Source organism: Pituophis catenifer, unplaced genomic scaffold (assembly GCF_029215685.1).
Source record: "Pituophis catenifer annectens isolate HBS135680 unplaced genomic scaffold, rPitCat1.0.hap2 SCAF_10, whole genome shotgun sequence".
NCBI lineage: Eukaryota > Metazoa > Chordata > Lepidosauria > Squamata > Colubridae > Pituophis > Pituophis catenifer.
The window spans coordinates 10,152,352-10,176,893 of NW_027256890.1; the positions used below are offsets into that span (position 1 = coordinate 10,152,352).

The 24,542-nt window shown below is 45.1% G+C and overlaps 1 protein-coding gene across 3 annotated transcripts in view; it reads left to right on the forward strand.

The window, feature by feature from the left end:
* The first annotated feature begins 215 nt into the window (after positions 1-215).
* Positions 216-24,542, forward strand: part of DGCR2 (DiGeorge syndrome critical region gene 2) — a 57,180-nt gene continuing 32,853 nt past the window's right edge. For 2 of the 3 annotated variants that reach the window (XM_070950299.1, XM_070950298.1), the window contains exon 1: positions 216-477. In XM_070950299.1, coding sequence (XP_070806400.1) covers positions 399-477 — 79 coding nt within the window. In that variant the 5' untranslated portion in view covers positions 216-398. The remainder of the gene's footprint in view (positions 478-24,542) is intronic. The other variant, XM_070950297.1, reaches the window with a different exon arrangement.

The following is a 24,542-nucleotide window of genomic DNA, read 5'->3' on the forward strand; positions in this document are numbered from 1 at the left end:
CTTCGCCACGCGCCTATGCAAATGTAACCCCGCCCTCCTTCCCGGCTGATCCTCCTCCGCCCACCCCCCCGCTTCCCGGAGGCCGCTGATTGGCCGCGCGGCGGAGGGGGCGTGGCGCGGCGGCCGGGAGCGGCGGGGCGATGCGTCCGCCATCTTGCGAGCGGAGCTGCGGGCGGGCGGACCCCCCTCAGCGAGGCGGCGGCGGCGGCGGCTGAGGAGGCGGCTGAGGAGAAGGGGAGGAGGCGGCGGAGGCCTCGCGGGCTCCCCGAGGCGGCATCGTCGACGTCGTCGTTGTTATCGGCGGCCCTCCCCCTTTGTCTTCTCTCTCCCCCCCCCCCCGCCCCGTCCCGCGGGGTTTGATGTGGCTGCGCTGGGGGAGAAGGATGAACGGAGGATAAATGGTGCCCAAGGCGGACAGCGGCACCTTCCTCCTCCTCTTCCTCCTCGTGCTCAGCATCACCGAGCCGCTGCGGCCAGGTACGGTCGGTGGGGGGGGGGCGGGGGAAGAAGGTGGGTGGGGGGCATTGGGAAAGCCGGGAACTACATCGCCCATCATCCTCAGCTCTCAAGGGAGGCCATGAAGGAACAGCCCCCCCCCCCCACTCCCTTTGGATCTGTCCCCAGTCGCTGCCCTGAGGGGCTTTTGGGTGTTGGGGACCTCAGACGCGCTCTCCTGCCCTCCACAGCCCACTGTGTACTACATTGCCCATCATCTTCGGCTCGCCCAGTTGGCCTTTCCCTGAAGGACCCCCCCCCGTGTCACCCCTTTGGATCTGTCCCCAGCGCTCCCCTGAAGGGCGTTTTGGGTGTTGGGGACCCCAGATGCTCTCTCCTCTCCCTCAGACCACGTTGTACTACATTGCCCATCATCCTCAGGTCTCAAGGGAGGCCATGAAGGAACACCCCCCCCTACCCCCTTTGGATCTGTCCCCAGCCGCTGCCCTGAGGGGCTTTTTGGGTGTTGGGGACCCCAGATGCTCTCTCCTCTCCCTCAGACCACTTTGTACTACATTGCCCATCATCCTCAGCTCTCAAGGGAGGCCATGAAGGAACACCCCCTCCCACATCCCCTTTGGATCTGTCCCCAGCCGCTGCCCTGAGGGGCTTTTGGGTGTTGGGGACCCCAGACACTTTCTCCTGCCCTCCACAGCCCACTGTGTACTACATTGCCCATCATCCTCAGGTCTCAAGGGAGGCCAGCTGGCCTTTCCATGAAGGACCCCCCCCCCCCAACCACCACTTTGGATCTGTCTCATAATCTGCAGCCGCTCCCCTGAGGGGCTTTTGGGTGTTGGGGACCCCAGGTGCGCTCTCCTCCCACCCCACTTTGTATTACATTGCCCATAAGCCACCCCCTGCTTTTCAGATGAATCCTTGCTCTTTCTTATTACCCTGTAGAGAGTTAGGACTACATTGCCCACGCGCCCAAGGTCTTCCAGCTTCCTTGGTCCTTGTTTCCAGGGCCTCTCAGCGCTCCCCTGGGGGGGGGGCTTTTGGGTGTTGGGGACCCCAGATGCTCTCTCTCCTCCCCCCCCAGCCAACTTCGGATTACATTGCCCATAAGCCACTCCCTGCCGTTCAGATGGATCCTTGCTTCTATCAGCCTCTTGAAAGTTAGGACTACATTGCCCATGCGCCCAAGGTCCTCCAGTTTTGTTGGTCCTTGCTTCCAGTGCCTCCCACAATCCCCACAACTTGGGGGGGGCCTTCCAGATATTGGGGACCGCAGATGCTTTTTCCTCCCCCCACCCCACCTTGTATTACATTGTCCATAAGCCACCCCCTGTCCTTTGGATGGATCCTTGCTCCTATCGCCCTCTCTATAGAGAGGTAGGACTACATTGCCCATGCGTCCAAGGTCCTCCAGCTTCCTTGGTCCCTGTTTCCAGTGCCTCCCAGCGCTCCCCTGAGGGGCTTTTGGGTTTTTTGGGGGGGCACAGCTGTTGTCTCCATCTCCTCCCCCCCCCCCCACTTTGTATTACATTGCTCATAAGCCACCCTCCTGCCCTTCAAGATGGACCCTTGCTCCTATCACCCTCTAGAGAGGTAGGACTACATTGCCCATTCGTCCAAAGTCCCCCAGCTTCCTTGGTCCTTGCTTCTTCTCCCAGCTTCCATCCCCATTGATCCTCCCCCCCATTTATCCCCCCCCCCCCGCTTGGATAAGACAAGGGTCTCACTGGTAGGATCTAGATTAGGATCTAGATCTTGCTGAGGAAGGGTCTTTTCCGTAGAGACTTCAGGATAACGGGGACACATCAAGATGAGAAGATTGCCTGGAATCCAGTGGATTCTGCAGGCACTTGGAGTTTGGAGGACTTCCTTTGGGAGCATTTTTAATGGGATCACTTTTGGGGGTGACTCCTTTTGGGGTGCGAGAAGGACCTCTTCATCCTCCTAGAAGTGGGATGATGGGATGGTAAGATATATTTATTTTAACATATGGGGCCTGCACCAAGTAGCAACGGCATTGTCGTCTTCTACAAGGACCCGACGAATAAATATCTAGAACTTTTTTGCTGATCTTCTGGGAAAATCCTAACTTGTGTTTCCGTAGCGTGTGGTTATCCCGGCTCGCGAACAATTTTTGCAGCTCGGTTTTCGCACAACCTGCTAAGTTTTGGGTTGGGTTTTGTTCTGTTTAGCTAGCAAAGCAAATTGTGTGAAGCTGGAATCGTCTGGTTAATTTCCCGATGTGGTGTATTGTGCAAGGCTAGAAAATGTATTAATTCACTAAGCAGATTAAGGGTATGCAGGCCAGCTCTTGAGTATTTGGATTAAGGGGGCTGTCTTTAACCCTTTTCATAGTTTCCCCAGCAACTGTTGAAGTAAATTGCAAATATTTGGGCGATGGGGTTGTCCCAGTTGGCTTGAAACACTGAAGTAGAAATTCTCATTTGAGAATAGGAGCTGTTTGTGGCACCCTAGAAATTATTGAGCATTGCTTACTGGGGAAAAGACAGCTGGATTGTGCATCAAAGCTTTAGCAATGTGGGTGTGTTCCTGGGTTATTCAAAACCATCTCATTTGAGGCATTAGCATGTTTGAATCAGTCTTGCATCTATGGATCTTGCAAATAATTGGGCTTGCCCAGTTACCGAAACAATAGATGTGGTTTGCTATCTACAATGTTTGCAATTACAAGCTTTTGAAAAGAAGCTGGGAAGAAGTCCTTGAAAAGAAAATGTCTCCTTTTAAAAAAAACAAACAAACATAGGAAAAGGGGAAAGATTATCTTAAGGATTTTGAATATGTCAAGATTGGAACGTGTACCGAGAAATGTCAGCTTTCAACTGCCCAGATGAAGAGAGTTTCAGAAATTCAGTACTTGGGCCATAAAAATGGACGAAGAATTTTTTATGTAACGTAGGGGAAAAAAAAAAAAGAGAGAAGTTGATCTGGAAGATTTACAGTTCTTAAAAGAAAAGGAGAACTGAAATAACATTCAGGAATAAGAATAGAGAAGTCTTGGGAATGATTTTGAGGGCTTTGGGGATTGCTTAAAAAGAAAACTTTCCAGAAGTGTCCTTGAGTTAGGGAGAGGAAAGCAGCAACAAGTTGCCTAAGTTTTTTGTGATTTTGCGATTGTCTGTGTTTAACTTTCTGTTATCTTTTGGCTGCCGCAGGTTTCTTAGTGATTTCATTCTGAGAGATTTCTTATTGACCCCCTCAGGCCAAAAAATAAAAAATAATAATTGCCCTCACAGGGAGAAATGAGCCATGTGTTTGCTCTGTGTGTGTGTGTGTGTGTGTGTGTGTGTGTGTGTGTGTGTGTGTGTGTAGGTCATACTAACCCCTGTGGTAGAAGGTGTTCCTGTTCCTGATGCGTTGAGAGCGAGAGAGAGAGTCCAGAAAGCTCGTAATGATTTGTCTTCAAGCTGAGTCTCTCCAAGCCACCCATTTGTGTAAAGTCTCTGGGCGGCTTACAAGGATTAAAACAACAATATAAACAGTGTGGGAGAACACAGGCAGTGCTGTGTTGAGGGTGCGGGTAGGGGGAACATAATTATGAACAACAGTGCAGACAGATTTCAGTAGTGGCTTCATTGAATGCCCCGTTTCTAGTGTTTTAGGAAAGGTTTTGGCACTCTCTTGAAGAACGGTAGGATCAGACAGGTATGATGAATACGAGGATGGGGTTAGTATTGCTCTAGAGCTGGGGGTCTCCAAACTTGGCCACGTTAAGACTAGGGGACTTCAATTCCCCTGAATTCTCCAGCCATTCTGGGAGTTGAAGTCCACAGATCTTAAAAGTGGCCAAAGTTGGGACAACCATGCTGTAGAACCATGATGGCGAACCTATGGCACACGTGCCGGAAGTGGCACGCAGAGCCATCTCTCTGGGCACACGAGCTGTCGCCCGTTGCTCTTCTGGGTTATGGCGTGCTGGCCACCTATCTTCACGAGTGCGGGAACGCCGGAAACCGGAAGAGCAGCTACCCAGTGCGCATGCGCGCGTAGGGAAGGTGATCTTCCGGTTTCCGGTGCACACATGTGCACTGGCCACCTGGTCTTCTGGTTTCTGGGCCGCATGCGTGCGCAAAGACCAGCTGGCCAGTGTGCATGTGTGCCAGAAAATGGAAGATCATCTTCCCGGCATATGCATGCACACTAGGCGGCTGCTTTTCTGGTTTCCGGCATGCATGCGCTCCCGTTTCGGCACTCAGTGCCAAAAAGGTTCACCAACATTGCTCTAGAACTGTGATGGCGAACCTATGGCACGCGTGCCACAGTGGCACGCAGAGCCATATCAATAGGCACGCAAGCGTTGCCCTAGCTCAGCTCCGGCATGCACCAGCTGATTTTCGGGCTTTCTGGGCCCACCAGAAGTCGGGAAACAGGCTGTTTTCAGCCTCTGGAGGGCCTCCTGGGGGGTGGGGAATACCATTTTCGCCCTATCCAGGCTCCTAGAATGGCCCTGGAGCCTGGGGAGGGTGAAAAACAGGCCTAACGTGCCCACTGGGCCAAAAGCTATCCATCTATCCATCCATCCATCCATAATATCTATCTATCTATCTATCTATCTATCTATCTATCTATCTATCTATCTATCTATCCATCCATCCTCCACCCATCCTCTCTCTCTCGCTCATTCTCTCTCAAACCTTTTTTGTAATTAATTTACCAGTAGCACACACATTGGAATACGATAGGGCTGTGTCGTAAATGCATTTTTTGGCCTGATGGTGAACTTAAGGAAGTGGGAGGGAAGAAGAAAATCCAGAAGTTAAGGATAACTTTTTTTAAAAAAATCATCTGTTTTGTGAAACTATTTTTTGCCATATATATAACCTGGCTGCCAGTCGGATTTAACAGGACTGCAGCTCTCTTGTAAACAAGAATCCCGGATAGGATTTGAAGGATGAGCTTATCCAGAGCAAGTTGGCTCTTGTTGGTTGATGTAATCCTGTGCTTTTGTGTAACATTTAAGAACCTAATAGTAACATTAAACTTCTTTCCAACATGCCTTAGTTTGCTTTTGAAGATTATCTCAGAGTCTGCTATTACTGTTACATTGTTACCCGCTTCTTTTGTATCTTTCTTTTTGTTTTTGTTTGTTTTGAAAAGTTGATCTTTTTTAAAAAAACAACAACACCTTTTGCACAAGAAACCTTGTAGTTAGAAACTTTAATAAGGAGAGCAACCAAAACAAACGAGAGAGAGCTATTTGAGGACCTGTGGTTGCAAAGAGCTTAATTCAAATTCAAACCTGATTGAATTTGGGGGACATTCATCATCCTACAGAATTTCCCATTTTCACTTTGTTTTTGTTTTTAATCCAATTTTTTTAAATTTTATTTTGATTCAGACATCATCTTCCATTAAACAGTGTGTCATCTGGGTACAAATATTTTGTGCAAATGTTTTATTACAATAACAAGTCATATTATTTTATCTATTCTTAACTTAATACTAATAGTAATATATACCATACCTAATTACTATAACAGTCCTCTTCTTAACTTATTTAACTTTATTAAAATATTTTCTCTATTCCACTCCTCTGGTTTTTCCACTTTTCATATTTATTCTCTAACCATTGATAAAATAATTCCCATATGTTATAATAATCAAATTGTTCCTTCTCTTTAATTTCAAGTGTTAACCTATTCATTTCTGCACATTCTAATATTTTCCTGATCACATTCTCATCCGTAGGGATCTCTTCACTTTTCCAAATTTGTGCAAATACAATCCTAGCTGCAATTACTTGGAAGAGGCTGTAATATATTGTCATTGTACATCATATACATCATATATACAACGAAATTGGTTATCCACTGGGAATCCACTTGCCTGTTTGGCAGGGCCAGCGATGAAATTGCCACCTCCTAGTCACCTGCTCAGTTTCTAGGCGTGTTGTACATATATGTAAAATAGAGAAGATCCTTATCTAACGGATGAAATTAAATGGAAAAACCAGTGCTTTGAATTTGTTTATGTGATTGGTTCCTATGACATCCTGTTCCGCATGGATTTATTTCTCAGTCGAGCTTGGAAATTGCTAAAGGGAAGCCCCAGCGAGGTCCAAGAACGAAGTCTTTCCCGTACAAGTAGTCCTTGACTTAACGACCAGTGAAAGATTTGCTAAGTGAATTTTGCCCTGCTTTACGACCTTCTGTGCCACAGTTGTTAAGTGAATCACCGCAGATGTTAAGTTGCTAACATGGTTGTTGAGTGAATCTAGCTTCCCCATTGACTTTGCTTGTAAGGCAGTTGCAAAAGGGGATCGTGCGACCTGAGACACTGCAGCCGTCATAAATATGTTTCATTTCCATCATAAATATGTATCAGTTGCCGTGTTTTTTGATCACATAACCACGGGGATACCACGTGTGAAAAATGGTCATAAGTCCCTTTTTTCAATGTCATTGTAACTTTGAACCATCACTAAATGAACTGTTGTAAGTCAAGGACTACCTGTATTGTATTTTTTTTCCCCCCTCTGGACTTTCTTAAAAAACAAAATCCCAACCCTAACTTTTAAACCTGTTCCCTCGTTCCTCCGTGCCTCTTTTTAATCACGCGTTCCCAAACTTGGTTGGGTTGCAAAAATGAAAAAAAAAAACAAAACACCTTGGCCTCTGTCCATAGAGCTATGATGGTGAGCCTATGGCATGTGTGCCGGAAGTGGCACGCAGAGCCATCTCTCTGGGTACACCAGCCATCGCCTGTTGCTCTTCCGGTGCAGCTGGTCTTTGCGCGCGCAGGAGCTCTGGAAACCGAAAGAGCAGCTCCATAGTGTGCATGTGCACGCCAGGAAGCTGAGTTTCTAGTTTCCGGCATGTGTGCCGGTCAGCTGTTCTTTGTGCACACATGCGCGCCAGAAACCAGAAGACCAGGTGACCGGCGTTCCCGCATGTGCGCACCAGGGAGCTGGCTCTTCCAATTTCCGGCGTTTTCCCTCGCGCACTCCCATTTTGGCACTCGGTGCCGAAAAGCTTCGCCAACACTGCTATAGAGATTCTCTGTCATCAGAAATTATTAGGAAAATGTTGGATTGTGCCAAAATGAGTAAATTGATATTTGAAATAAGAGAGCAGGAAGGAAAAACGATATTATTTGATATGGGATTTATTTTATCCTTGGGTAGGTAATAAAAAATGGTGATATGGAAGTAAATGTTGAAATACTTTAAATGATGATACCAACTGATATATTTTATATAGGAATTAAGTTTTGGATATGTAGTGATATTGTGAAGAGAGGAGAGGGCACTAGGGATGCAAACCGACCGATGTACTGTCTGTACTTGATTGAATGAATGATGTTTGTATCATTCTTTTTTTTTTTGTTTTAAAATAAAAAATGATTTTGAAAAAAAAAAAAAGAGAGATTCTCTGTCATACAAATCATGGTTGTCCCAAAGGTGCTTTTTCCCAAGAGGCAGGTGGACTTTCTGGCTTCTCTTCAAAGACGGTTATTTATTTATTTATTTTTGCTTTAATTTATATGCCGCCCTTCTCCGGAGACTCAGGGCGGCTTACAATGCGTTAAGCAATTGCCTTCATACTTCTGTATATTTATACAAAGTCAGTTTATTGCCCCCACAATCTGGGTCCTCATTTCACCTACCTTTGAAAGGATGGAAGGCGGAATCAACCTTGAGCCTGGTGAGATTTGAACTTGCAGTAATTGCAAGCAGCAGATGTTAATCACAGTGCTTTAGTCCACTGTACTACAGGCTCCTTTGCTTCTCATCCAAGAGCTGAAGAAGCTTCTTGGATGAGAAGGGAAACGTCTTCCAAGAAAAACCAGAGAAAGTCCACTTGCCTCTTGGGGGAAAAACAAAAAAAAAAGGACCTTTGGGACAATTTTGGCCTCTGATTTCTTGAACCAAAACACTCTTTCTCTGCTTTATCTGGGCAGTTCAGTGCAGATATTAATTAACTGTATCCCAAAAGGCTCAAAGCTTTTTTTTGTTGTTGTTGTTGTCCTGGCAGTGGTTTTGTAACTGAACCGCTTGAAGGACATTTAGAACAAAAATGTTGTGATTTATTCAGTTTATCTTTCGCCTCTCTTCAGAGGTCCAAGGCAGCACGCAGAATATTATTCCCTCTCGATGGGGCCAAGGGAGAGAGACTGGTCCAAGGGCGGAGAATCTGGGCCTCCCTGGTGCCAGCCTGATAAACAATCATTCATTTACTGACCGTGAAAAAAGTGATTTACAAGCGTATTTTCAGACTTATGACCATTGCAGCATCCCTCTGGTCAGTAACAGTAACAGAGTTGGAAGGGACCTTGGAGGTCATCTAGTCCAACCCCCTGTTCATGCTGGAGACCTGTACTAGGGATTCGAACCGCCTTACTGCCGACCTTTCCGATCGACAAGCTCAGCGTCTTAGCCACCTAAGCCACCACCTAATCAAAATTGTGACGCATGGCAACGGATTCCTATTTATGACGGCCGCAGCATCCCGGGGTCACACGGTCCCCTTTTGCGACCTTCTGACAAGGCGAGTCAACGGGGAGACCAGGTTCACTTTAAGAACCATGTTCTGCGGTGATTCGCTTAACAACCATGGCAAGAAAGGTCGTAAAACGGGGCAAAAGTCACCACAGCTGTCGCGCTTAGCAACAGAAATTCGGGTCTCCGTTACGGTCATAAGTCGAGGACAGCCTGTACTTAGCTTCTGCCCTGCTCAATTGATGGCCCCATCCTCTTCTCTGTGCATCCAGATGCTCCCCCTAGGACGTGATCTCTCAGACACGAAGGGACACAGCTTGTTACAGGACGTGTGAGAGAATGCCAGGCAGAAGGAAATATTTCAGCGGTGGCAGAATTGAAAGATAAGACACCCAAGTAAGAGGGAGATTTATCCTTGAATGAGGAATCTTTGAGATCTCTTTCCCCGAGTCCCAAAACAATTAGCTGGCTTTTTTGTGAGTGCGGAGTTGCCTCCTGGGATGCGTATTAAGTGAAATAACAAATCAAAGCCAAACTGAGAATGCACGAAAAGCAGAACGATATTAGAGTGATGAAAGTCTGTATTTTGTTATGCTAATAAAACCAGGCAAGGAGAAGAGAGATTTATACTCTTAGTTGTGTGTTTTTTTTTTAATATTATGATGATGATGATGATCTTTAGTGTCTGTCCCTGGATGGTAGGAAATCTACCAAATGGGATTTCTCATCCCCTCTTTCACCCTGGGGCATTAGGAACCCACAATGGGCACCGATGGGCACATTTGGGAGGTCTGATGGCCTCATTTGGAATTTTGAGGCCATGTTGTCACAAAGTCCTGCACGTCCCATCCGCCTGTCCTTTTGCGAGAAAGGAAAACGCTTCTCGCCGCTTCCGCCACCCAAGGATCCCCTCTGCCACGTATCACCTTATTTTGATGCTTTCCCTCCCTCCCTTCCTTGTCCAAATTTCCTGGGAATGACATCAACCTCAAGTTGATGTTAAAACCCTGACATTTTGCTTTGATACGTGTTTATTCATTGTGTCCCTATTTCCTTTTTTCTATTCACCTGGCATGGCCTCGCCGTCTTGAGCAAGCCTGTCTTTTCCTTCCCTATGTGATTTCCCCCTCAAATGATTGCGAGCAGTCCTCGACTTACAAACAGTTCATTTAGTGACCGCTGAAAAAAAAAGCGACTGATGAGCCTTTTTTCACACTTAACGACCTTTGCAGCATCCCCATGGTCACATGATTTACATTTGTAAGTTTGACAGCTAGTTCATATTTATGATGGTGGCAGTGTTCTGGGGTGTGTGTGTGTCCCCTTTTGCAACCTTCCGGCAGGTAAAGTCAACAGGGAAGCTAGGAGATAAGGTAAGGTAAGGTAAGGTAAGGTAGGGTACGGTAGGGTAGGGTAGGGTAGGGTAGGGTTGAATTGAATTGAATTGAATTGAATTGAATTCTTTATTGGCCAAGTGTGATTGGACACACAAGGAATTTGTCTTTGATGCATGTGCTCTCAATGTACATAGAAAGAAAAGATACATTCGTCAAGAATCATAAGGTACAACACTTAATGATAGTCATAGGGTACAAATAAGCAAGCAAATCATACTAGGAAACAATATAAATCTTGAGAATGCAAGCAACAAAATTACAGTCATACACATAAGTGGAAGGAGATGGGTGATGGGAACGATAAGAAGATTAATAGTAATGCAGACTTAGTGAATAGTTTGACAGTGTTGAGGGAATTATTTGTTTAGCAGAGTGATGGCATTTCGGAAAAAACTGTCCTTGTGTCTAGTTGTTCCGGTGTGCAGTGCTCTATAGCGTCATTTTGAGGGTAGGAGTTGAAACAGTTTATGTCCAGGATGTGAGGGGTCTGTAGATATTTTCACAGCCCTCTTTTTGACTCGTGCAGTATACAGGTCCTCAATGGGAAGGCAGGTTGGTAGCCATGGTTTTTTCTGCAGTTCTAATGATCCTCTGAAGTCTGTGCCTGTCTTGTTGGGTTGCAGAATCAAACCTGTTACTGATTTAACAACTGACAAACGGGACAAGAAAAGTCGTAAAACGAGGCAAAACTCACTTAACAAATTTCTCACTTAGCAACATAAATTCTGGGTTCCATTGTGGTTGGGACCAGTCCCTGGTCCCCAAAAGGTTGGGGTGGGGGAGGGTGTCACTGCTTTAGAAGCATAGAAGCTAAGAGCAAGATCTGAAGGTGTTCCTGGAATCACCCCAAAGGTTGAGTCCTTTGCTTGGGAAAAGGGAATCCTGCGCATAACTGCCAGGAGGAGCAGTCAGAAAAAGCAACCCATCTTCTAAAGATGGTCTCCAGACTTTGGACAATTAAGACGGTTGGCAAGAGTTGATAACTACATGGACACCTCTGGAAGAAAAACTGCTCCTAGATCTTGAACGGCTACTGCAGGGCCGTAAGAGTTGGACCATAAGGAAGGTTGAGCGCTGAAGAATGGATGCCTTCGAATTGTGGTGCCTGAGAAAACTTTCTGAGAGCTCCTTGGACTGCAAGGAGATCCAATCCTGTCAATCCTAAAGGAAATCAACCCCGACTGTCCTTTGGTAGGACAGATCCTGTAACTGAAGCTCAGATACATTGGCTATCAAATGAGAAGGGAGGACTCCTTGGAAAAGACCCAGATGTTGGGAAAGATGGAAGGCGAAAGGAGAAGGGAGCGGCAGAGGATGAAATGGTTAGATAGTGTCCTCAATGCAATGAACATGGATTTGGGTAGACTCAGGGAGACAGTTTGGCCACCTAATGAGAAGGAAGGACTCACCGGAGAAGAGCCTAATGCTGGGAACAAAGGAGGGCAAAAGAAGAAGGGGATGGCAGAGAACGAGGTAGCTGGATGGAGTCACTGAAGCAGTCGGTGTGAGCTTAAATGGACTCCGAGTAGAGGACAGCAAGGCCTGGAGGAACATTGTCCATGGGGTCGCGATGGGTTGGACACAACTTCCCAACCAACAAAAAACAACAAGGGAGACAATGGAAGATGGGGGGGGGCGACCTGCTGTGGTCCATGGGGCCGCGAAGAGTCGGACAAGATTTAGAAATTGAACCATAAAGATCTGGATGGAGAATCTGGTTGGAACAGAAGTTTTGGACTTTTTGCAATGCATTCGTTGCTGTTGCTTAGGGAAGCTTACTATATTTTCAACTTCCTTTTCTCATGCGTGATCCCATGAGGAGAGAAGATCTAATTGGCCTAGTCTGACAGGCCTCTTAACATTCTGAGTAACCGTACAAACCACAGCCTTCCTTGTAAATTTCACCACAGCTCATTAAGCCGCTGAGATGTCTGAAGGGTTTTATCATAGCTGGTCACCTGGTTTAGCTTGTATAGATTGGGGCTTTATGGAGTAACATGCTTCTAGTCTATTTCCTGACCTATTGGCCTCGCTTTTTAGAAGGGATTTTACTCTTTTCATCTTTGCCAGGTGAAAATAAAAAAAAAAAGTTTGATTAAACCTCTGCTCCACATACTCTAAAATCCCAGGTTAAACCTTGGCTTCTGCAGATAATTTGAAACCTTGGGAAATTGCTGCTAGCCAATATAAATGAGCTGAAAGTGTTGCATCAGGAAATACCTAGCGCTTAGCAATTTGTAAACGTTTGTTGAAAAAAAAAATCAAGGCTGTAGCAAACTTTAAAAAGAGTCAATTGAATTTGTTACCCATTGTTATCAAACTCAAATGCTTGGTCTGGCCTGCTTCCATTTATTCATTCTTTTCTAAACTGATAAGTTACATGCTGGTTACTCCCTAGATCAGAATTCTTTTTTTTTTTTTGTTAAGTTTTTAAAACTGAATTTATTATAAAATTTTGATGTGTTATTTTGGGGGAAAAAAGACCAGCAATATCTTAGGAAAATGCTACTAAAAGAGGACAACAGACATGGCAGTGTTATAGAAATGAGCTACATTAATCCAATCCCTATGAAGATAAAATAATATTGCCATTCACCATTCAGAATAAGGTCTGTTATTAATATCCCTACAGATAATTGTCATTTGATAAGGATGCCCATCCTGGGCTCCAAGATCACCACAGATGGGGACTGCAGCCGAGAAATTAAAAGACGCTTGCTCCTGGGGAGGAAAGCTATAGCAAATCTAGATAGTTTACTAAAAAGCAGAGACATCACCCTGCCAATAAAAGTGTGTATAGTCAAGACTATGGTTTTCCCAGTTGCGATGTATGGCTGTGAAAGTTGGAAGGCTGAGCACCAAAGAATGGAGGCCTTTGAACTCTGGTGCTGGAGAAGACTCCTGCGAGTCCCTTGGACTGCAAGGCGATCCAACCGGCCAGTCCTAGAGGAGACCAACCCTGACTGCTCTTTAGAAGGCCAGATCCTGAAGAGGAAACTCAAATGCTTTGGCCACCTAATGAGAAGGAAGGACTCACTGGAGAAGAGCCTAATGCTGGGAACAATGGAGGACAAAAGAAGAAGAAGGGGACGGCAGAGAAGGAGGTGGCTGGATGGAGTCATTGAAGCAGTCGGCGTGAGCTTCAAGAGGACTCCAGAGGATGGTAGAGGACAGGAAGGCCTGGAGGAACGTTGTCCATGGGGTCACGATGGGTCGGATACGACTTTGCAACTAACAGCAACAAGGATGCCCAATTCCAAGACCTGGATGAAAAAAAGGAATGTTTTCGCAGTCTTTCAGTTGTGTGTATGTGTGTGTGTGTGTGTGTGTGTAACCAACATAATTTTAGATTTTTTTTGAAAGTGAACAAGCTGCTGCTGAAGTAGCCATCTCTGATTTGGGTATTTATGGCAGCCTCTTCTGGTTAAATTATACGTTGAACAAAATTCCACCATAACTTGATGGACGTTAACATAACTCTTAGAATACTGCATCCAGTTTTGGTCACCACGATCTTAAAAAAAGACTTGTTGAGACTCTGGAAAGAGTGCAGAAAAGAGCAACAAAGGCGCTTGTCAGCAGGAGGCTAAAACATATGGAGAATGCTTGCAGGAATTGGGTATGTCTTATCTAGTGAAAAGAAGGACTAGGGGTGACATGATAGCTGTATTCCGGTATTTGAGGGGCTGCCACAAAGAAGAGGGGAGGGGTCACATTATTCTCCAAAGCACCTGAGGGCAGGAGAAGAAAAAAATCGATGGAAACTTACCAAGGAGAGAAGCAACCTAGAACTAAGGAGAAATTTCCTGACAGTGAGAACAATTAACCAGTGGAACAACTTGCCTCCAGAAGTTGGGAATGCTCCAGCACTGGAAGTTTTTAAGAATATGTTGGATAACCATTTTGTCAGAAGTGGTGTAGGGTTTCCTGCCTAAGCAGGGGGTTAGACTAGAAGGCCTCCAAGTTCCCTTCCAGCTCTGTTATTCTGTTAAGTTTGCTAGTTCTTACCACAAACATCTGTTTCCATGTTTTGGAGATTGTAATATTTGAAACTGATCAGTGCTCCTTATGCTAATTAACAGCGGCTTTCAATGGGAGAGAAATCTATTTTTCTTCTCCACGCTTCTTAGAGTAAGATTAATAGGACTTGAACATTGTCTTATTTAATGACCAACGTGATCAAGGCAGGTCATCTTTCATCCGTTGAGCGTGCAGATTTTTTTTTTTTTGTTTGAAATTATTATTGCCAAGGGCATATGCATATTTTACACGTTCCTTTCGAGAACTATTACTGAGGAGTCGGGATTTTTGTTAAAAATAGGTTAGTTTTGTAAAAATATTAATTTACAAGAGCACCAGCATTTGTCTAGGGCCATTGTCCATTTTTTAGCAAATCATAGTCACCATTGCTATTTAATTGCATAGTCCCACTGATGCATAAATAATCAAGGTTACCTGAAGGAGGTAATTTAATGTTGTTAAAGTCATGCGTCTCCGCTAATAATCATCTGCAGGGTTGACTATTGCAGGGATAATTAAAACATTATTTCACCCTTGGTTTTATTTTTTTTTCATGAATCTTAATATATTTGGCTTCTGGTTTTATTGCAGCCATGTAGCATAGGATGCTCATGGTGGCTTGATTGACAGCCAAACATCTTTGCAAATGCTTCTAGCATTGCTGGTCTTCAATCAAGACCAAGTGAGCTACTAATACCATTCTATAAAGCCTTACTAAGACCACACCTAGAGTCCTGCATCCAGTTTTGGTCACCATACTATAAACACGATGTTGAGACTCTAGAAAGAGCTCAGAGAAGAGCAACCAGGATGATGATGGGACTGGAGGCTAAAACGTACTATGAATGATTGCAGGAACTGGACATGGCTAGTCCAATGAAGAGAAGGACCAGGGGGGAGACATGATAGCAGTCTTCCAATATCTCAGGGGCTGCCACAAAGACAAGGGAGTCAAACTATTCTTCAAAGCAACTGAGGGCAGGACAATTAACAATGATAGCAGTCTTCCAATATTTGAAGGGCTGCCACAGAGAGGAGGGGGTTGAGCTATTTTCCAAGGCACCCGAAGGCCAGACAAGGAATAACGGATGGAAACTGAACAAGGAGAGATTCAACCCGGAAATAGGGAGACATTTTCTGACAATGAAAGCAATCAACCCATGGAACAGAAGTTGTGGGAGCTTCATCTCTTGAGATTTTCAAGAAGAGATTGGATTGCCATCTATCAGAAATGGTGTAGGGTCTCCTGCTTGGGCGGTGGGGGGTTGGACTAGATGACCTACAAGGTCTCTTTCAGCTCTGTTAATCTGAATCTATCTAAGATTATCAAAGGCCTGGAGGCTAAAATGATGAAGAACGGTTGCAGGAACTGGGCCTGGCTAGTCTAGTGAAGAGAAGGACCAGGGGAGACAGGATAGCAGTCTTCCAATATTGGAGGGGCTGCCACAGAGAGGAAGGGGTCAAGCTAATTTTCCAAAGCACCCGAAGGCCAGACAAGGAATAATGGATGGAAACTGATCAAGGAGAGATTCAACCTGGAAATAGGGAGAAATTTTCTGACGAAGAGAACAATCAAGCAATGGAACAGAAGTTGCCTTCGGAAGTTGTGGGAGCTTCATCACTGGAAGCTTTCAAGAAGAGACGGGACTGCCATCTGTTCAGAAATGGTGTAAGGTCTCCTGCTCGAGCTGGGGTTTGGACTGGATGACCTACAAGGTTCCCTCCCAACTCTGTTAATCTGTTAAAAAGGTTATGACATGGATTGCTGGCCTGAGGGATAGGAGATCCGTCGATCCTGGCGAGGGAACCACCCGTGCTGTTAACACATTCTGGATTAAGAATTGACTGACACTATTATAACTTTTCGTCTTCTTTCCTTGCTTTAAGCTACTCCTCTCCAAATTCTGTGCGCAGGTAGACGTTGTGAAACCAGTAGAATCGGTTTGTTTAAAGGAAACCCTATTTCTAGCAAACTGTGCCTCTGGTGAAACAATATATTTCTTTCTAATGGGCCCTTCACCTTTTCCAGATTATGCAAAACGAAAGCCGTTTTAAGCCCTCTGTGCACATTAAGAGTTTCCACCTCTGGAAGAAGTTGCAGAAGCATTGCGTGTGCACATGTCTCCTGTTTATCAAAGCAACAACAAGAAGATTGGTCTTTCGAAGGCAGGAACCAAACCCAGTTTCTGCTTAGCACAACGGTTTAGGTTTAAAATTTTGAACCATTGCACGAGGACAGAAGCCCAAACGCTCAAAAAAAGAAAAAAAAAGAAAAAAAATAGTCCAGGGGTCCTTGCATTTTGCAATCGCCGACCTTTTTCAATAAAACGCTCGCTCCGTTTGAATCCAGCTGGTGGATTGTCTGTCGAGAAATATTCCCAGGACTAAGCGAAGCCTTGGTTTAAGCAGATTTGGACAATTGCCCAGGAAGCTTTGTTCTGGCCACCCACACAGTCCCTCCAAAGGCAGGTTGACGGTTCAGCCCCCCCTCCCTCCTCCCCCCCCCTTTTTGTGAGCAGAAATCCAAAGTCACACGCTCTCCATTTTGGCAACCTGCCTTTCAAATTAACCAGTTTTCCTACTCTCACGTACGCTACGGAGGTTAGCAACCAAAAGCGAAGCCAGTTGGTGTCCTTAAATTGGGACACAGAACTTTATTCGAGTAGCTGTTGGAGGCGGAGAAAACAGGGTGGGGCCGGGAGTAAACTAAATACAAGTTGGCCTCGACTTCATGACCCCAATTGAGCCCAACGTTTCCGTTGCTAAGCGGAACTCACTTTGTTAAGTGAGTTTTGCCGAACTTTTCTGCCACAGTTGTTCAGTGAAGCACAGCAGCTCTTAAATTAGTGACTCGGTTGTTAAGTGGCCTCTTTGCTTGCCAGAAGGCCTCAAAAGGCAATCCCACGACCACGGGAGACTGCAACTGTCGTAAGTATGAGTCAGTAACAGTAACAGAGTTGGAAGGGACCTTGGAGGTCATCTAGTCCAACCCCCTGCTCATGCAGGAGACCTGTCCTAGGGATTCGAACCGCCTGAACTGCCGACCTTTCTGATAGACAAGCTCAGTGTCTTAGCCACTGAGCCACCTGGTCAGGCACCTAGTGTCTGAATTTTGATCGCACGACCTTGGGGATGCTGCAACAGTCACAAGTGTGAAAAGTCCTTTTTTCCCCAGTAACTTTTGGTCGCTGAACCAACTGTTATAAGTCGAGGACTACCTACCTGTACAGTTGTTTTAGTTTAAATCCAGAAAATTAAAACATTCCCCGTAGGATCACACTTTCTTCTGTCCTAAGGATAGGCTGCTTTGCAAAAATGTAAAGCAGAGGTGTCTAACACAAGGCTCCGGGTGCCAGATCTGGCCCATGAGGTGCTTAAATCTGGTCCATGGGGCCGGCCTGGAAATAGCAACGGACTGGCCCTTCGGTGTCTCTGGCAAACAAAACAGGGCGCGGGAGGCCATGCGTGTCATCTCCGCACCGTTTTCAGCCTGGACGGCCTCCTGCAGCACCCTGCCAGCCAAAACGGGGCATGGGGAGGCTGTGCGCAGTCCCCCCTTGTACTCTGTTTTTGACCTGGCTGGTCTCCTGCAGCACCCTGGAGTCTGTGCAAGAGGCCGTCCAGGTTGAAAATGCCCCCCCCCTCCGTGCCCCATTTTGGTCGGCAGCGTGCTGCAGAATGCATGCGTTCCGGTCTCTCCCACCCACTCACCCGGGCCCACGGAGGAGAACTACAATGCCGATCCGGCCCTCGAAGAAATCCAGTTTGACACCCCCTGATGTAAAGCCATCCATTGAGAGTGTTCAGAGAGCCCCCCCAGATCCCCAAAAATGAAAATGAAAAAACGAACGCTCCTTTGCGTTTTTCATCTTCTTACGGCAGCCTTTTATTCAAGAGTTCCACCCCCCCCGTCCTCTCCCTCCCCTCCTTCGCTATCTATCATGTGGCAGTGATTTTCTAAGCTACCGGTTTTGTGAGTTGTGTCAGCCGTTCAGGGTGGGGGGTGGGGGAAAGGCTTGACGTGCCAAGACTTTACACGGAGGGAAAACTAATGTTGATTTATTTATTTATTTATTTATTTGGGGGGGGGGGTGTCCAGCATTGCGTAACCAGTTCTATTTTAACTGGGACAGTCTTGTGAGTTTTGGGTGTTTGGGCGAAGACGGGATGGGGAAGGGATTTCTTTTCGTAACTGGCATTTTAGGAAGCTTGGGAAAACACACACACACACACACACACACACACACACACACACACACACACATACCCACAAACCCTCCGTCAACCGGTGAAAAGATCTCTTGTTTAAATGTACTAAGCCTTCAGCAGCCAAAAGGGAATCCATGAAGAATTGTAGATTCATTCGCCAGGCTAAAAATGTCCTGATGTTCCGCCAAAGGGACATATTTATTTAGCTTCTTTGTGTTGATATTGCTGGCGCTTGCGTTTGGGACAAAAAAGTAACATTGCAAACGCTGAATGGGGACCCAGAGGTTGGTGGGATGAGGCTGGGTTCAAATTTCAAACGTTTCAATGGCTCGGGGGGGGGGGGGGGGCGGAAATCCTGTTTCAAAATTGTACCCGTTGATCTTTGTATAATTAGGAGAGGGTTTCTCAACCATGGTAATGTTAAGCTAGGATCTAATGTGGCAGTACAGGCCTGGTTCACCCCTTAAAAGCCATGTTTCTGAACCCTAGCAACGTTAAACTATGATCCAATATGGCGGTACAGGCCTGGTTCACCCCTCTAAAGCTGTGTTTCTCAACATGGCTACTTTAAGCTATGATTCAATGTGGCAGTACAGACCTAGTTCACTCCTCTAAAGCCATGTTTCTCAACCATGGCAACTTTAAGCTATGATGTAATGCGGTGGTATAGGCCTGATTCACCCCTCTAAATCCGTGTTTCTGGACCTTGGCTACTTAAAGCTATGATCTAATGTGGCAGTACAGGCCTGGTTCATTTTTCTCAACCATGGCAACTATAAAATGTCTGGACTTCGACTCCCAGAATTCCTCAGTCAGCAGGAAGGCAGTGAGATTATATACAGGTAGTCCTTGATTTACAACAATTCACTTAATTGTTGAACGAGGACTGAGATTCACAATGAGGAATGAGATTCACAAAATGGCTCAAGTGAGCATTTGAACTGGACACTATCTGGAAAGAAAAAGGAGATATCGCATGGACTTTGAAACTAGAAGTATAAGTAAATGAAAATAATAAATTGGAAAATTCTAACCTTCTAAAATGACAATATGGAGAATTGGGAGGATGAATGTGAGATATTAAGGGAGATGTTTGAAAAAATAAGAGAAGCGTTTAAGGGAAATAAGGAAGCAGAGGATTGGTTAGAATGCAAGAAAAAAGAAAAGATGAATGAGAAGCAAGAGAAACAAGGAGAAAATATTGAAAAGGAAATAAATGAAAATAAAGATAAAGATGATTACACTGCGATTAACAGTGATAGAATAAAAATGGATAAGAGAGAATACATCTCAAAACTGAAAAGAAGAGAAATAAATGGGGAAATATTAAGAGGGAAAATTAACATAGTGAAAATTAAAGAAAAGAGGCAGAAAGGGAGATATAAGAAAAGGAAGAGGAAGAAGGTAAGGGAACAATTCACTTAATGACCATTCGAAGTTACGACTTAGGGCCGTTTTTCACCCTTATGACCATGGCAGCATCCTCTCCGTCACGTGATATTTGCATTTGGACACTTGACAGCCGACTCACAAAATTTATGTTGCTAGATTCCTCCTAAGTTCCTTCCTAAGTTATGTTCCTCCAACACTGGAAGTTTTTAACTCCCAACACTGGAAGTGTTTAAGAAGAGGTTGGATAGCAGTTTGTCCGAAGTGGTGTAGGGTTCCCCGCCTAGGCAGGGGGTTGGACTAGAAGACCTCCAAGGTCCCTCCCAACTCTGTGATTCTGTGTTCTAAGTGAGAAATTTGTTAAGTGACTCTTGCCCCATTTTACGATTTTTCTTCCCATGTGTTACGTGAAACGCTGCAGTTGTTAAATTACCAACCTGGTTGTTAAGTGAATCCGGGTTTCCCCCAACTGACTTTGCTTGTCAGGAGGTCGCAAAGGAGGAATCACGTGACTTTACCCCGGGGGCACTGCAGCCGTAAGTCACTCTTTCCCCCCCCCCCGGTTCCTGTGTAGTTTTGAACAGTCCCCAAACAAACTCGGGCAGCCTTTGAATAACAGTTGCTGGAATTCCATTCTTCGTGTTCAGTTTCCTCTCTACTTTCTAAACATTTCTGCATGGAAAAGCAGAGCCGTTGTTAGCTCAAACAGATGTCCTCATCCAGTCATCGGTGTGAAGGACACACGTCAGCTGCCAAGATCTTTTAAGCTACTAACGTTGCGTTGAAGGACACGCTTCATCATAGTTTACTCAGAAGAAACACGGGGTGCTCCCGCTTGTTGAATCGGTGTGAGTGTTTTCCCGCTGAAATTGCACGAAACGAACGAGGCCACCGAAATGACGATGGGTGGAGATTTGGGGGATTTCCTTCGGCAGAATTATTTGTGGTTCTGTAAAAGCATCTCACCATAAGGAAGGCCGAGCGCCAAAGAATGGAGGCCTTTGAACTCTGGTGCTGGAGAAGACTCCTGCGAGTCCCTTGGACTGCAAGGCGATCCATCCGGTCAGTCCTAGAGGAGATCAACCCTGACTGCTCTTTAGAAGGTCAGATCCTGAAGAGGAAACTCAAAATACTTTGGCCTCCTAATGAGAAGGAAGGACTCCCTGGAGAAGAGCCTAATGCTGGGAACGATGGAGGGCAAAAGAAGAAGAAGGGGATGGCGGAGAACGAGATGGCTGGATGGAGTCATTGAAGCAGTCGGCGTGAGCTTCAATGGACTCCAGAGGATGGTAGAGGACAGGAAGGCCTGGAGGAACGTTGTCCATGGGGTCGCAATGGGTCGGACACAGTGGTGAAATGTAAAATTCGTTACTACCGGTTCTGTGGGCGTGGCTTGGTGTGGGGGGGTTTAATATGATTGAGTGGGCGTGGCCAACTTTTTTTTTTTTTAACTTTTAAAACCATTTTTTCTACAACCTTTTCGGCTGAAGAGGTTGTAGAAAAAATGCTTTTAAAAGCCTCTGATGATCCCAGCTGAGCCGCACGATCATCAGAGGCTTTTTTTTTTTTTTTTTAAACTTTTAAAAGCATTTTTTCGGCCAAAGAGGTTGTAGAAAAAATGCTTTTAAAAATAAAATAAAAAAAAGCCTCTGATGAGTGTGCGGCTCAGCTGGGCAATTGGGGGGAGAGGGGGGCAAGGATTTTTGCTACCAGTTCTCCGAACCAGGAAGGGCTTTGGGGTAAAAAAAAAAAAAAAGAGCACAAAATTCATCCTGTATTATTCCAGGCACTCAAAGGGAGTAAACATAGGCAGGTAGCCTTCGACTCACAACAGCTGATTTAGTGACCGTTCAAAGTTATAACGGCACTGACAAAGGGGACTTGGGGCCATTTTTCACACTTAACGACCATTGTAACAGCGCCCCCCAAGGTCATGTGATCAAAATTCAGACGTTTGATAACTGACTCATATTTAGGATGGTCGCGGTGTCCCCGGGGTTATGTGATCCCTTTTACGACCTTCTGACGAGCGAAGTCAGTGGAGAAGCCAAATTCACTTAACAACCACGTTACTAACTTAACGACTGCAGTGACTCACTCCACAACCGTGGCAAGAGAGTTGGCAAAATGGGGCGAGACTCACTTATCAACCGTCTTGCTGAGCAGCAGAAATGTTGGGCTCCATTGCGGTCATAAGTCAAGGACTCCCTGTATATAGTTCCAACAATTTGTAGAGGTCATAATTCAGTTGCAAAATATTTTTTGCATTATCCAAGACGTGCAAAGGGACAAGGCAGAACGTAAAATAAATCTCTTTGCTTTGTAGATGAGCAAAGCTGCAGTTGTTGACAAATGTTATGCCTCTATTTAATTCTTACTCATTTCAGTTGTTTTTGTATTCTATAAACAGGTTTGTGAGCCATCCAGAGTCACTTCCACGGTGAGATGAGCAGCCTATAAGTTTAATAAAAGCATAAATAGATGGAACAAATACATTCATAAATTAATTTAACACATAAATATAATGAGTTAACCATGATTTAAGGGACGCGGTGGCTCAGTGGCTAAGACGCTGGGCTTGTCAATTGAAAGGTTGGCAGTTTGGCGGTTTGAATTCCTAGTACCGCGTAACGGGGGGAGCTCCCATTACTTGTCCCAGCTTCTGCCAACCTAGCAGTTCGAAAGCACGTAAAAAAATGTAAGTAGAAAAATAGGGACCCCCTTTGGTGGGAAGGGAACAGCATTCCGTGTGCCTTTGGTGTTGAGTCATGCCAACCACATGACCACGGAGATGTCTTTGGACAGCACTAGTTCTTCGGATTTGAAACGGAGATGAGCACCGCCCCCTAGAATCAGGAACGACTAGCACATATGTGCGAGGAGAACCTTTACCTAATCACAACTTGCAAATCATATTTTTCATACTTTGAGCCTGAAGTGTGAATCAAGCTTTCTTATTATATCATAAAAAGAGGACTTGACCTGGGACGCTCACATTGCAGCACTGGTCAAAAGGGCCCCAGCAGAGATTATACTACCTGAGACTTCTCAGGAAACAACAACTGAATGAAAAACTGCTGGTGACCTTCTACAGCTGCACCATAGAGAGTATTTTAACTGTGTCTGGTTTGCCAACTGCACAGTGGCAGATAGGACAGCGCTCCAGAGGGTCAACGTCATTGCCCAGAGGATCATGGGTTGCCCTCTCCCCTCTTTGGAAGAGCTTTATAGCTCCCGCTGCCTTAAGAAAGTTCAAAACATTCTTAAAGATCCATCTCATCCTGGGCACCCTTTTTTTTTTGAACTATTACCATCTGGCAGACGGTACAGGATTAAAAAAAAAAAACAACCCAAGGACAAATAGGCTGAAAAACAGCTCCTACCCCAGAGCAGTAACTATATTGAATTCTACTGTATAGTGCAATATTAATGCAATATCAGGGGTTTTCAATTCAGTTGTAGAGAATGTGAAGGATGTGTGTTTTGTTTTATTTTTATAGTTATAATGTACACTGAAGATGGCATTTAATTTCGTTGTACGAGGTGCAATGACAACTCAACTATAAACTAAACTAAATGCTCAAGTTTAAGGGTGATGTTTTCTTGTATTTACCTTTTAAGAGATAATATCTATCAAGATTGTGGGGTAGTTTTGTCTTCAAATCTCAAGCTTTTATCACCGGGTTACTTAAGCATTTTGGAAAAAAATGTCTATTTTGAGCGCTCACCTCTTGGGGATTTGAATTGGTTTAGGTCAGTCACGGGGGTCTTAAAGAATAGAAGAATAAACAGGGAGAAAGGAATACAACAGGGTCGGCTTTATCCGGTAATATTAGCTTCGATATTATCTGTATCTGTAAACACCTGGCAGTTATTCTTATTAGAGATAGTCTTACATTCTGATAGATTCGACAACGGGATTGAAAGAAAGCCGAATGCAATGGGCAGTTCTGATTTAGGATGTTGATAGCTGCAATCTGGAACTTGCTTTTCTTTTTGAGGTGGAAGTGAACTGGGTACCTCCCTCTAGACACGCATAGGAATAGGGGGCTGTATGCTCACAATTAGCTTTGAGATAAAAACAGTAATATCCTATCGGAGCCCGATATTGCTTTATTTTTATTGCAAAGATAATTGTTAATATCACAGGCTACTTTCTACATGTTTTAGTGTGCAGGAAGTCCTCAGCTTATGACCACAATTGAACCCAAATTTTATGTTGCTAAATGAGAAATGTGTCCACGTTGGTTAAGGGACTCCCTACAGTTGTTTAAAACAGTCACACGGTTATTAAGCGAATCCGGCTTCTTGAGTTGTCAATTCTTCTTATTTCTAGGTTGAATCTCTCCTTGATCAGTTTCCATCCATTGTTCCTTGTCTGGCTTTCGGGTGCTTTGGAAAATAGCTTGACCCCCTTCCTCCTCTCTGTGGCAGCACCCCAAAGAACATCTGGGGGTGCTGCTTTGGTGACCCATCTATTCATAAAAGGACTGCCTGGGCATATCTTAGAAAGCATCCATTCACCGATGGTGACATTTCCTTCCAGGAAGTTGTCTACACCCCTGATAAGATCTCTACGAGGCCCAAAGGCCTTGTTGGAAGTAAATAATGACGCTAGC